General features: G+C 58.5%; 4 protein-coding genes across 4 annotated transcripts; 3 read left to right on the top strand and 1 right to left on the bottom strand.

The window, feature by feature from the left end:
* Positions 1–57: 57 nt before the first annotated feature.
* Positions 58–1,848, top strand: SCHCODRAFT_01172079 (uncharacterized protein; the record flags this gene model as incomplete). The annotated part of the gene is made up of 3 exons (XM_003031462.1): positions 58–301; positions 353–490; positions 797–1,848. The coding sequence occupies 3 exons, from the start codon at positions 58–60 to the stop codon at positions 1,846–1,848; spliced, it is 1,434 nt and encodes a 477-aa protein (XP_003031508.1).
* Positions 1,849–3,424: 1,576 nt separating this feature from the next.
* SCHCODRAFT_02505983 (uncharacterized protein) lies at positions 3,425–5,378 on the top strand (the record flags this gene model as incomplete). The annotated part of the gene is made up of 5 exons (XM_003031461.1): positions 3,425–3,492; positions 3,545–3,640; positions 3,696–3,773; positions 3,829–5,182; positions 5,238–5,378. 5 exons carry the CDS (start codon positions 3,425–3,427, stop codon positions 5,376–5,378), a joined length of 1,737 nt encoding a protein of 578 aa, XP_003031507.1.
* A 2,541-nt stretch (positions 5,379–7,919) lies between these two features.
* Positions 7,920–8,499, bottom strand: SCHCODRAFT_02309117 (uncharacterized protein). The gene has a single exon (XM_050342333.1). The coding sequence runs from the start codon at positions 8,287–8,289 to the stop codon at positions 7,966–7,968; it is 324 nt and encodes a 107-aa protein (XP_050199487.1). The 5' UTR covers positions 8,290–8,499; the 3' UTR covers positions 7,920–7,965.
* A 995-nt stretch (positions 8,500–9,494) lies between these two features.
* SCHCODRAFT_02506388 (uncharacterized protein) lies at positions 9,495–11,371 on the top strand (the record flags this gene model as incomplete). The annotated part of the gene is made up of 4 exons (XM_003031460.2): positions 9,495–9,652; positions 9,781–9,861; positions 9,915–11,196; positions 11,249–11,371. The coding sequence occupies 4 exons, from the start codon at positions 9,495–9,497 to the stop codon at positions 11,369–11,371; spliced, it is 1,644 nt and encodes a 547-aa protein (XP_003031506.1).
* Positions 11,372–11,687: the final 316 nt, after the last annotated feature.

Below are 11,687 nucleotides of genomic sequence, written 5' to 3' on the forward strand. Positions count from 1 at the left end.
CTGACACTCTCCATATTCAGGTTGCCACACCTCAGAGCGCCTCAAACTGCCAGCATGATGTCTGAAGAGCTGCACAAGATGTCTGAATCGCTGAGCAGGAAGTGCCACTTGCTCAATCTGCCGGTCGAGCTTGCCGACGAGATCTGCCACTACGTTGGTGGCGAGGATGCGAGCAAGAAACAAATGGCCGACGTCGCCTTGACCTGTGGCGCCTTGTATGCCGTCGCAAATCGTATTTTGTGGGAAGACCTTCCTGGTCTCGAACCTCTTCTCGAAGCCATGCCCGCGGGAACCTGGGAGGGTGCGTCGCTCGATCCTAATAACCATTCAGGCTTGCTGAATGCTCTAGCAGACTCAGATACACAGGAAGAAAGCGATCTTGGCTCATTGACTGAGTTTTGGCAACCTATCCGGCATCTAGTCACCCACGTCAAGACCATCACCATATACCCCATTCCACTCGCGCAGCAGGAGAAGATTATGCGCTGCAGTCAACTGCGATGGCTCCTTCCATGGAATATACGCCATGTCTGTATTGCTCAAACCGAGGAACGCCCGTTGACGCTTGTCAGCGGCAAGGTCGCCTTCTATCGACGATTCTTGCGCTGCATCATACCCCCTACTGCGCTTGAGAGCCTTCGACTTGATCACGCGTCGCCGCTCATCCCGCTACTGTCCCATTTCTCGGCGGTCAACAGATTGCGCTTCAATGGACCTCGCGATTGGGATTTTGATGCATTCTTACAACGCGCAGGAGCACCGCCACGTGTGGCGCGCACTCTGACACACTACAAAGATCTGAAGCGGGTCGATTTTGACCTGCCATTCTCCCCCCATCCGGAAATCCTCGAAAACCTCGCCACCATGCCCACGCTCTCCTTTGTTTCTATCAGGTTCTACGCACTTCTTGTTTCCGGCAAGCCCAAGTGGATCGGCCGGCGCCCCAAATTCCCGCAGCATTCCTTCCCGGCACTTGAGCACCTCTATCTTGAGGGCGTATCCTTCGCTGACGCCAAGGCTCTTCTCGAAAGCGACGACAGGAGCATGCTCCGGACGATCTCCGTTGCTTCTCCCGAGCGCGAAACATCCGCAACCCTCGCCGCGCTCCTAAAAACCATCAAATGCCTGTGCACTCCAGCGTACCTCCGCGAAGCGCTCTTTACACGGCTTTTGATTTACGATGCCGAAAACGAATGGCCCGTCACCTTCGAACACGTCGAGCATCTCACCTCGTTCTCCCGCCTCGAGTCCGTTGGATTCGGTCGCTTTTGCGGCATGGAAATAACGGAAGAACAATGGATATATATGGCGCAATCGTGGCCCAACCTCCGGACGCTCGAGATGCTCATCCACGACAAGAACTACCAACCTGCCGAAGCACTCTGCTCCATCGCCACGATTACCACTGTCGTACGCCTCTGCCCGTCTCTAGAGCGCCTAAAGCTGCCATTCGACTTCTCCAACATGCCCGTCATTCCCGATGGGGTCGAATTCCCGAAACATACGTTCAAGCTCGTGCTGGCGGGCATGCCCAGCCATATCAAGCAGACATCCGAGGACGTGTTCGACTTCTTGGATCGCGCTCTCTGGGGCGTCATGATTGACCTGGCCTATGACTGCGATATGGACGCTTTCAGGAATGAAGACACACGCTACGCGCACAAGCAGTGGACGTCCCTCAAGTATCTCACAGATGGGACTCATCGATTTTTCCCAGTCATAGCTCAGGGGACCCGTCACGAGGACACCTCAGAGGACGAGGCGGAGTCAGAGTTCGATACGGAGTCAGGGGTCGATACGGAGTCAGAGGTCGATACGGAGTCAGAGGTCGATGCAGAGCCTTTGTGATAGCTCGTGTGCTAAACAAATTAACAATGGCAGTCGTGTTATACACAATGGATGATTGGCGAGAACCGTTGCAGGATGGAATACAATATGTCTACATTGTCCTGATACATCGAATCCTCCAATTAATGAAATTCAGTCAGGATCTTAGTACCGCATCCGGCCCTTGAGGCCGATGTCCAACGCGAGCTGAGTTGGAGCACTCGCAGCAGTGGCACGATCATAGAAGACTAAGGCCTGGGGAAGTCGAAACAGGTATAAGAACTTGTTATGGGTTCTAATTGAGTGGAAATCCTTGGCTGATTGAGCTTCGAGTGGACGCAGGCGCCCTCGAAAGCCCTGCCGTTGACCACGAGCACATCGCTCGTGGGAGTCATGTGATTTCCACGCGGGCAGTCTCACATCTGGTAGCGGTATAACAGGGATGAGCGTCCCATCGGTCGTGGAGCAGCGACTGCGCGTATAGTCATACAGGCATGACATGTGTGCTTCTCCGCCGAGGACGGCCCCAGAAAAACTTGGAGGAAACGCGATGCACCTTCTACCGTCCAGGAATTGCGTATAATCACAGACCTGTCATGTGTGATTTTCTCTGCCGGGTAGGTCCCCAGAAAAACTGCGAAGCAACGCGGAAGACTCCCGCAGAGATCTATTCCCGACGCAGCCGGTGACCACGTAGGAAATGAGGCGGCGGTAAGGCAGGCCGCTTCATCACCCGCACCACTATCCGACGAGTCAACAAACGAGATCAGGAGCGAGCAATCTGGTTCGGCTTGTTGTGACGACTGCTTGAACGTCTCCCGCTCTTGGTACCGATGATTAATTGACAGCCCTCTGCCTTCGGTAACGGCGGTGTGCGAGGCATTACCGTAGTGTCGGTGTCTGCGTCGCCAGGCGTACTGCCGCGCCTCCGCCCAATTTAGGATGATCGGAAGGGGAAATCACAGGAGACGGAACCAGATCTTTATCTTGTGCGCGATCAATTTGCATACGGGGAAAGGCCTGGCCGGAGGGGGCCTTTCGCGAGCCGGGTCAGCCCCGTTTGGGTTTGCAATTGCAAATCTCCGCGTACGCCTCATGGTCAACAGTGACATTACCTGGGTATATAACTTCAACTTGGGGACTTTCCCGCTTCGCCCTTCTTGCTTCTTACTGCCCACCACCCGGGGAGCCCGTCCGCCCGCCGCCTCTAGTTGCGCGCGCACGCATCTTCCTGTCTGCAACCCTCAGTATCGTCGGTGGCTTTCTTACCTTCCCCGGCTTACTTCTCTCGACCTCACCGAAGCCACTCGTCGGTCGCCGACCCATCGCGCGCGACAGACCCCGCCCGCTTTCTGGTCGCCGCCGCCAGTTCTCCCTCGAGCGCAAGGACAAGTAGACAAACCTTGACGTCCACTTCAACGGACAGAGTGAGTAGAAAGAGTTTGTCTCGTCATCGTCGTCCCTCGTGCTCACCGATCACTAGCTTTCGTCCGAGTCGCCGTACCCGATCTGCACCCCACCCCCACAGGCGTACAACAACTACGCCCTGACCGCCACCCCACTACCGCCAACACAGCTCGTTGAAGTCACACTCACCATGTCTGCGCTCGACTACCGCGACGGCCTTCGTCCCTACGCCGAGTCGTCTTGTCGCACGGGATTAGAGTGAGCATGATCGTCCAACAATGTCATATCATCAGACTCACCTGACCCACAGCGACCTCCCCGACGAGACCTACGTCGTCCCCACGCCATACGTCCCTGGGCCTCTACCGCCGCGCCCCGCTCCCCCGGCCTTTGTCTACGAGCAAGCGTGAGTCAGACCCGCTTCTCATCGAAGACGACTTCGCTTACCATACACATCGCAGACCCTCCCGGATGTCTATCCTCGACCCCTCTCGTGCGCCTCCGCCGACTCAGGCTCCGTTCCCCATCTGGACGTCAACGTGAGTCGCTCGGCTTGCCTTCGAGAACGTCTGAAGCTAAACATCGTCATCACAGCTTCAGATTCCCCACGCCTCCTCCAGCGCCGTCCCCGCCGCGGCAGCCCTCCCCTCCGCCCGCTCCTGCCCCTGCTCGCAAGGCCGCCCGCTCCTCTGCTCGCAAGCCTGCCCGCGCCTCTGCGCCCAAGCATGCACGCCCCTCGGCGCGCTCCTCGGCGCGCAAGGTAGCGCCGCCACCGCCATCTAACCCCAAGCTTGTTCTCCACCTCCCGAACTTCGCGTTCGACAGCGCGCAGCTCACCCCCGCTGAGACGTGCCCTCTGCCACCCATGGCACCCGCTCCCGCGTCAAAGAACGCTGCCCCGGCTTCACAAGCCCCTGCACCGGTACCGAAGGAGCCCACCCGGCGGTCGGGCAGAATCCGCGCCGCGGTCAGGAAGCCAATCTCTATAGTAACCCCGCCGCCCGTGAAGATCAGCACGCCTCCCGCGAGGATCACTTCCACTCCAGCAAGATATGCGTCGCCTGCCGCTACGAAGAAGGGCTCTGCGAAAGCCATCGGCCGCTCGACGAAGGCCACGCACTCGAAGAACGCCCCGACGCGCTCGATCGCCCCGCTTCCGGCCCGTGCGCGCAAGACTGCCGCAGCGCCTGCGCGCACGACCGTACCCGCGCGAGAAATCGCCCCGCTACCCGCTCGCGCGCGCTCCACGCGCTCGAACTCGGCCGCGTCTGCCTCGTCCGCTCGGACTACGCGATCCAGCGCGTCGAGCGCGACGCTAGTGCCCTCGCGGGCGAGCTCGAAGAGCAAGGAACGGGCCGTCTCCCCCATTCTCGAAGACGACGAGGATGACGAGGCGGAGGAGACGGACTGCGAGGAGTCGGATGAGGGCGATGAAGAGGAGCCGGAGAGCTGCGTTGAGGGAAAGAAGAAGGGCGGCAGGCAGCTCAAGCAAGCGGAGTACGACGACACCACGCCAGAGGCGAAGAAAATTATCGAGGATACCGCCGAGACGCTGGAGAAAGCGAATGGTTCAGAGTATGGCGTCCACGCCATCGTCGCCGGCGAGATGATGGCCAGGTTCCGCAGAGAGCAGCGCGAAAGGACGAAGCGACAGCGTCTGAACGCAGAACAGGGCACCGCGAAGAAGTCGCCGCCCCTGGACCTGGAGGCGCGCATCGAGCGCCACCGGACGGACGAGATGGTGAAGTCATTCGCCGCGCATACGGTTGTGTGCGCGGCGTGCGACACGCCCGTCGGCACCGACTTCGACCACGAGGCGTACTACGCGGCGTGGAACAAGCACAAGTTTGAGAAGTGCAAGGCGATCCTCGCGTGGGAGGACTATCCGCCGAGCCAGGAGACGATGAAGGAGTGGCAGCGGGCGCGCAACAAGTGCGCGGATGGGATGGTGAGCTTGTGTGTGTGCGGTTCTGGTGGATGTGTGTGCTTACTCTGGTTCACAGCTGAAAGTCTACCCGGACGCGCTGGAGAAGTTCGGGGGCGACTGCGTCTGCAAACAGCTTGGCCTCGAGAAGGAGCGGCGCGAGGCGGTTGCTGCTCAGAGGGCAAAGAGGGCGGAGGCACGGGCGGCAGCCTCTGCTTGATCTGCTGGAGAGTGGCGGAAAGGCATCTAGCCTTGAACGCGAATCCGTCTGCGAGAATGGGGTCTGCCTGCACTCGCTCGAAGTTCTCGATGCTGATTGTCATGCCTAGAACGCAGGTATCTTTGCTCTGTTGTGTATTTATTGGTTCCGCATAGTCTCCTGGGCACGAAGCGCGTCTCCTTCGCGATGTACGCTGCATCGTAGGCCCAAGTATGTCTCTTGCTGTCTATGCTGCCCCCTCGTCATACTGCTCACTGTGTATTTTTATCATTATGTATATACTCTGCGCTTGCGAATGATGAACGTTACCTCGGTATCTGCCAGATTCTGTGCGTTGCCTTCGTCTTGCGCCAGATTTCATGACCGTGCTTCGAAAGCGAAGCCGAGCTGTACTTGAGTTTGCGCTTGTTTTGCCGGCGATCACCGACGCCGTTCTTCGTAACTTACGCTCTTGCGCCCTTCCCTCACGCCGGTTATCTCACCTGACTGGAGTCTGAGCTTGCTGAGTAACTATTGCGTGCATTTTCAGGAGCATATTCCATTCATGAAAGTGCTGGGATCCGCGAAGGCGTGGAGAGTAGCGAGCGCGCTCGATGAGGTACGTTTACGATACCTCTTTCTGACTTTATCTCGACCGTCTCCCAGTACACTACGTCGATATGAGAGCCCTATGCTCTCCTCAGCATGTACACTACGTAGCTCGTGATGCTATCGCGCCCCCCTCCCATGTTGTCGTCCGACCCCTGGGTATACGACGATCGGATCCAGACTTGCAAGTCCACCTTCAATTACGATCCACCTCGTCAGCTTAGGCTATTTGCAACGCTTTGCCGTAACTCAGCCTTCTCCTTCTGTTAGCAAGGCGTTCAAATTCTCGCGGAGGGTCAACACAATACACTCGTAAAGCAACCCCTCTCCGTCCTCGAGCAATTCAGCTGCGCCTCGATGACACCCCTTCGCTCAGGGACCACTCGAGAGCTCGTCGCGGACAATAGCATATCCCTCTGCTCTGAGTATCAGCAAGCCTGTCCGTATGCGGCATCTCGACTCGCGCTCGGGTCCCCCTGCGAAGGCCGACGTATCATCGCCGAGTCTCTATTCCGCCACCTGAGCTGTCCTCTCGCGACGTCTCTTGTCCACGAAACCCAACCAATGGCTGACGCAGCGTTAGTCTATTACCGACGAGAAGACGTGCGCCACTTTGAAAGTCGCGTTAGTGGTGATTTGCGAGCGATCAGAAATAAGAGGGTTGTGGAATATATCCTGTGCGTGTGCGTCGGTCTCACTTCGCTCGTTCCAAATCACCCCCAATGCCTGTTGTAGTGGCGCGCACCGGCTCCGGTAAACCATCCTGTTTGTTCCTCCCCCAAACATGCCTCCCGCTGCAATAACAACTAGTATTGGATGATAGACATCCCCTGTATACATGGTCGCGTACTCGTATGCTTGAAGTGCAGGGGATGTCGAGGCCTAGCATCTACGCCATTCACAACAACTTATTCTTCCACTTGTATCAAGGATTCCCTGCGATGAGAGATGCAGATGACCATGGTGAGTGCGCAAGGCGGGGTTGAATGGCTTCGTCACAGCGTTGTGGCAAAGCATGAGCGACTTCCAGAGGAAGTTCTGCCGAAGATTTGATGGCAGCTATTCACCAAGCACTACTCTTCCATCCCCTCTGATATACGGACAGCTCCGCCTTCTTCATCCTGTCACCGACTTTGCTGTCGAGTGAAGTACTTCCCATACCGTTCTGCGTCCTTGCCATTCAGAGAATGTATCATCACCTTCTCGTCAGCTCAATCGAATCCATGCGGATCCTCGAAGCGTTGCTTCTTCGACCCAGTTCGGCGGTTCAGCCGCAGCTCGGGACCTTGATGCTCCCGTTCCGGTTCCGCTCAATAGCTTCCTTCCGCGGAACAAAGCTTACCTTCCGTAGCACAAGCCTTACCTATTTCGGCACAATAGCTACGCTCGGCGAACAAAATGGGCTTCGATGGTGGATGGGCCCTCTACCTCCGGGAGCTCCCGGAGGAGACGACGTCCACGTGTGTTAGGTATGACTGTATGCGTGATATACTGACGCAGGGACTCGGCATTGGAAGCTGATCGAGGTCCCGGCGTCGATTTAGCACCCTCATATCCGTTGAGCAGCATGCGTCGAGCACGCGCTTGCGTGTCCGTGTATCATCCTCAGGGCGCTGTGTTCCCGAGCACTCTCGGCCCGGAATCGGCTCTGGGGAGACAAACCAAGGGAAACCGCGTAGATAGCAGCGTTCTTGTTCTGAACAAAGCAAGGAAGCCGAGCCAGCCCGGCTCGGCCATCATGTGAAGGAGAACATCTGCGCGCGAGGCACACTCAGAGTGATGACGACATGCAGCGGGTGGCTGTCTGCAGATCGAGTACCGTGCTGCGACGGCGGGTCTTCTCAAGGCCCAATGCGAATGGGAGCGCTAGCATCCCAAGGCAGCTGGGCGTCGGCTGAGCTGGGCTGAAACCCACCTCCGCAGCCGAGCCGTCGGGCCTCCGGCCCACATGCACCTGCTTGAATGTTGAGTTGCTTCAAATAGATGGTCGACGCGAAGGTCAACGCGAAAGAGGTGGAAGAGGTTCACGCGCAGCCTTCATCCAAACGCGACGCGTACTACGAAACACGATCAAGTCCTCCGACGATGTCTCAGGACCCTGGAAACCACGAAGGCTGAAAGTCCGAAGCCGATATCGATGATACGAAAGGACGGGTGGTGGCAAATGGCGTAGACCAGCTGTCGCCGGCGGCGGCAATAGTGGCGTCGAGGTCAGGGAGTGCGTTAGGATCAAGAGGAGGAGCAGGGGTCGGGGGCAGGCGACGTAGTGATTTCGGGGACTGCAGGCGCGGCCTCGCAAGTGAATCACACCACGGCTCGCCATTGTTCAATGGAGTGCTCTTGTATCATTGATTCGCTCCGAGGCCAGCGAGAAAGCAATCGATAAGGTTGACGTACTGGCATCACACAGACGCGTCCTATCCTTCGCAACGCATCCCGCTGCCGCGACCCGGACTGCTTTCCACGCGTACGAGGCGACCAATCATCCGCCCGAAGCCCTCGGACCCTGAATGTCTCGGAGGTTGGCAATGTGGCGTAAACCCGAAAGGCAAGAAAGGGAGGCACGGAATCAAATCGGACGAAAATACAGGCTCCGAGCGACGGCGGGGGATTCCGACGCTGGTGATGAGGGCGGCGTCGAATTGCGAAGCCGCGCCGTCGAGGGTATGGTGACGGTGGCAACGGCGAGACGTCGAGGGTCAGATCCTCGCGGGGTGTTAATTTCCTCGCAGGCTTTAGGACAATGGGCTGCCTGAGGACAACGAAGTGGCAAACAATCGAAATCAGCTCAGGATCCGTAACTGAATTTGGGGACCGCACATACGGATTCGAGAACCGCACATACGAAATAGAGGACCGCACATACGAAATCGAGGACCGCGCAGTGGAAGTGCGCTGCCGCACGTACGGTTCAGTTCTGCAAGCCGCCCACCCCGCGAAGCCGTATTTCGCGGGAGCAAAAATGCTGCGGACCAGAGAGCGAAGGTTAGAAATCCGTGGTCTGCCTCGTCCTCGCGTCGGCTTGTCGCATCCGCCCTCGGGGGTGCCGGAAACCCACCGCCCGGCTGAGGTTCGGACAACCCAGCCACTCAGCTGGGGTTCGGACAACCCTCCGCCCCGCTGCTGCGTGTGGCCGGCCTTCCTGGAAAATTAGGGACTCCAGACGTGACGAGCCGCGAGAGACGTGATTATAAGTCCTGATTAGGAACGCTGCGATCTCAGATCGGGGACGCCTCGAGGTCAACGAGCGCTTACCGGCAGTAAATAAATAGCCAGGAAGTGTGTTGTCCTCCCCCGAACTTTCGGTCCTTCCCCGAGCTTCCTGCCCTCGCCCTCTGCGCTTGCGTCGTACCTTCCACCGTCACTGTACGCCCCATCGCGCCGTCACTGTACTCACCCTCCCCCCGCATCCATTCTGTACACCCCGTTGCACAGTCATCACACGACTAGCTCGCCACCAAGGTCAGTGTCAGCGCTCTGCACTGCCGCTGCAGTCTGGCTCATCTTCAGCCCAGGCAACGCAATATAATGGACGCCACTCACCAACAACACCATAATCCCCTGGAGGGAATAACGATATACGACCGAACCAACCCAGAAATGGCGGACCTTCGACCCGAGCACATAAAGAAGCTCTACCAAATTGCACCATGGGGAAGGGTCGTCATGTTTAGAGATGGATCCAGGTGAGGCGCATTGCTGCCCTTAACGTCCGCCTTCCCCTTCACACCCGGGTCCCCCTTCGTTTCCGCCTGTCCCTTTGGCGGACGCAGTCTTCTACTCCGAAGGTCAACATATACTGACCTACTCCCAGTGCTGAGACATACCAAGGAGAATATCGCATTCCGATGCTCTTTCCCGCCGGAAAGACAGAGGACGATGTTGTGGAGGTTACGTGAGTATCGTCGCTTTCGATGTGCACTAAGAGACTCACAAGTGTCTTCGCAGGTTCAAGGACGGCCCGTCTGTGCCTCCGTCTCTTCCTCCTCCTCCTCCTCCTCCTCCTCCTCCTCCTCCTCCTCCTCCTCCTCCGCCGCCGCCGCCGCCACCGCCTGCTGCGCCTGAGGTCTACGCTCCGCCTCCTCCGCCCTTCTTTCCTCCTCCGTCCTCGCCGCCTTCCCCTCAGCCCGTAGTCCCCACGCCCACTCCCGCTCCCGCCACCCACGACCCCTCCCCTCCCCCCGCCAGACGGTCGACAAGGGTGCGCATGGCTGCTGCTCAGCCCGCCGCGAACGCAGCGCCCGCCCGCAAGACGCGCTCGGCGAAGGCTCCCCCGCACGCGCCTCCCATCCCGACGCCTACGCCAGATGTGCCTGCGCCCGCCGCAGCCGCTCCTGCCGCTGTCCCAGCCGCCCCCGCGCTTGCGTCCACTCCAGCTGCTCCCGCGCCGACCCGTCGCTCCGCTCGTGCTGCCGCGAAGGCGACGCCCGCCCCTCCAAAGGCACCCGCTGCCCAGAAGACCCCAGCGCGCAAAGAGGGCAGAGAGAAGAGCGGTGCTGGAGGCAGCAAAGAAAAGAGCGGTGCTGGAGGCAGCAAAGAGAAGAGTGGTGCTGAAGGCGGCAAGAGGAAGAGCCGAGGCCGAGCGGGCAAGCAAGTGGTGGATGAGGCCGCGGCGGACGCCTGTGACGCCGGCACAGCGGACGACCGTGAGTGCAGCACAGAGAGTGCATGCGAGTCCGACGCAGAGCACGACCGTGAGCCCAGCAAGGCAGGGGGGGCGGAGAGTGTGGAGAACGTAGACCTGGACAAGGTGATGGCAACGTTCTACGCGGAGGAGAAGGAGTATCACAGGATCAAGGAAGCGAATGCGGCGAAGGGCGTGAAGGCGTCGGCGAAGGGCAAGAAGTCGACCAACGAGGCGCCAGAGCCACCCGCCGAGGCCGGCATCAAGCGCAAGCGGGACGCTGCCGCCGCTGCTGCCGCCGCCCACAACGACGATGACGCTCCCACCGCGAAGAAAGCGCGCCTCATGATCGACAACCTCTCCGCCCGCATCGAGCTCTACCGCACGGACCCTACGGTCAAGAAGTTCGCCGCGCACCGCGTCATCTGCGCCGCCTGCGACGCGGTCATCAAGACCGACAGAAACCACGACTTCTACTCATCGCCTTGGGACAAGCATAGGTTCCATTGTAAGAAGATCTTGCAGTGGGCCGAGCCCGAGCACGCACCGAGCCAGGGATTGTTGAAGGAGTGGCAAATGGCGCGCAATGTCTGCGCGGAGGAATTGGTGAGTCAGTGTCAGATGTGTTGGATATGTGTGTACTTACTTTGGCTTGTAGATGGCTGTCTACCCCGACGCGATGAAGAAATACGAGGGCAGCAAGTGCATCTGCGAACAGCTTGGCCAGAAGGTGGACCTCCTCGACTGCGAGAAGAAGGCAAAGAAGACCGCCACTGGCTGATCTGCCGGGGTGGATTGAAGAGGCATCCGTGCGCTACCTCGAGCGCAATGCTAGCCGTGATATGGTAAGTGATCTTTCATCCATCCGATACCCAGCGCTAATCACTCAACCATATAGATGTAGAGACTATCCTCGCTCTGCCGTATATTTATTCGCTGTTCTGGTATCCCGAGTCTTCTCTGGGCACGACGCGCGTCTCCTCCGCGATGTACGCTGCATCGTCGACCTACGGACATATATACTTTGCTAGTTGTATCGTTGCTGTCCATCCTAGAATATATCCCTCATCGCTTCATATATTGACTTGTTGAATTCT

This window comes from Schizophyllum commune (assembly GCF_000143185.2).
Source record: "Schizophyllum commune H4-8 unplaced genomic scaffold SCHCOscaffold_7, whole genome shotgun sequence".
Classification (NCBI taxonomy): domain Eukaryota; kingdom Fungi; phylum Basidiomycota; class Agaricomycetes; order Agaricales; family Schizophyllaceae; genus Schizophyllum; species Schizophyllum commune.

What these genes read in the sequence shown, in the direction of transcription:
- SCHCODRAFT_02309117 (XM_050342333.1), bottom strand. Translation starts at nt 8,289, where the DNA reads ATGGCGAGCCGTGGTGTGATTCACTTGCGAGGCCGCGCCTGCAGTCCC.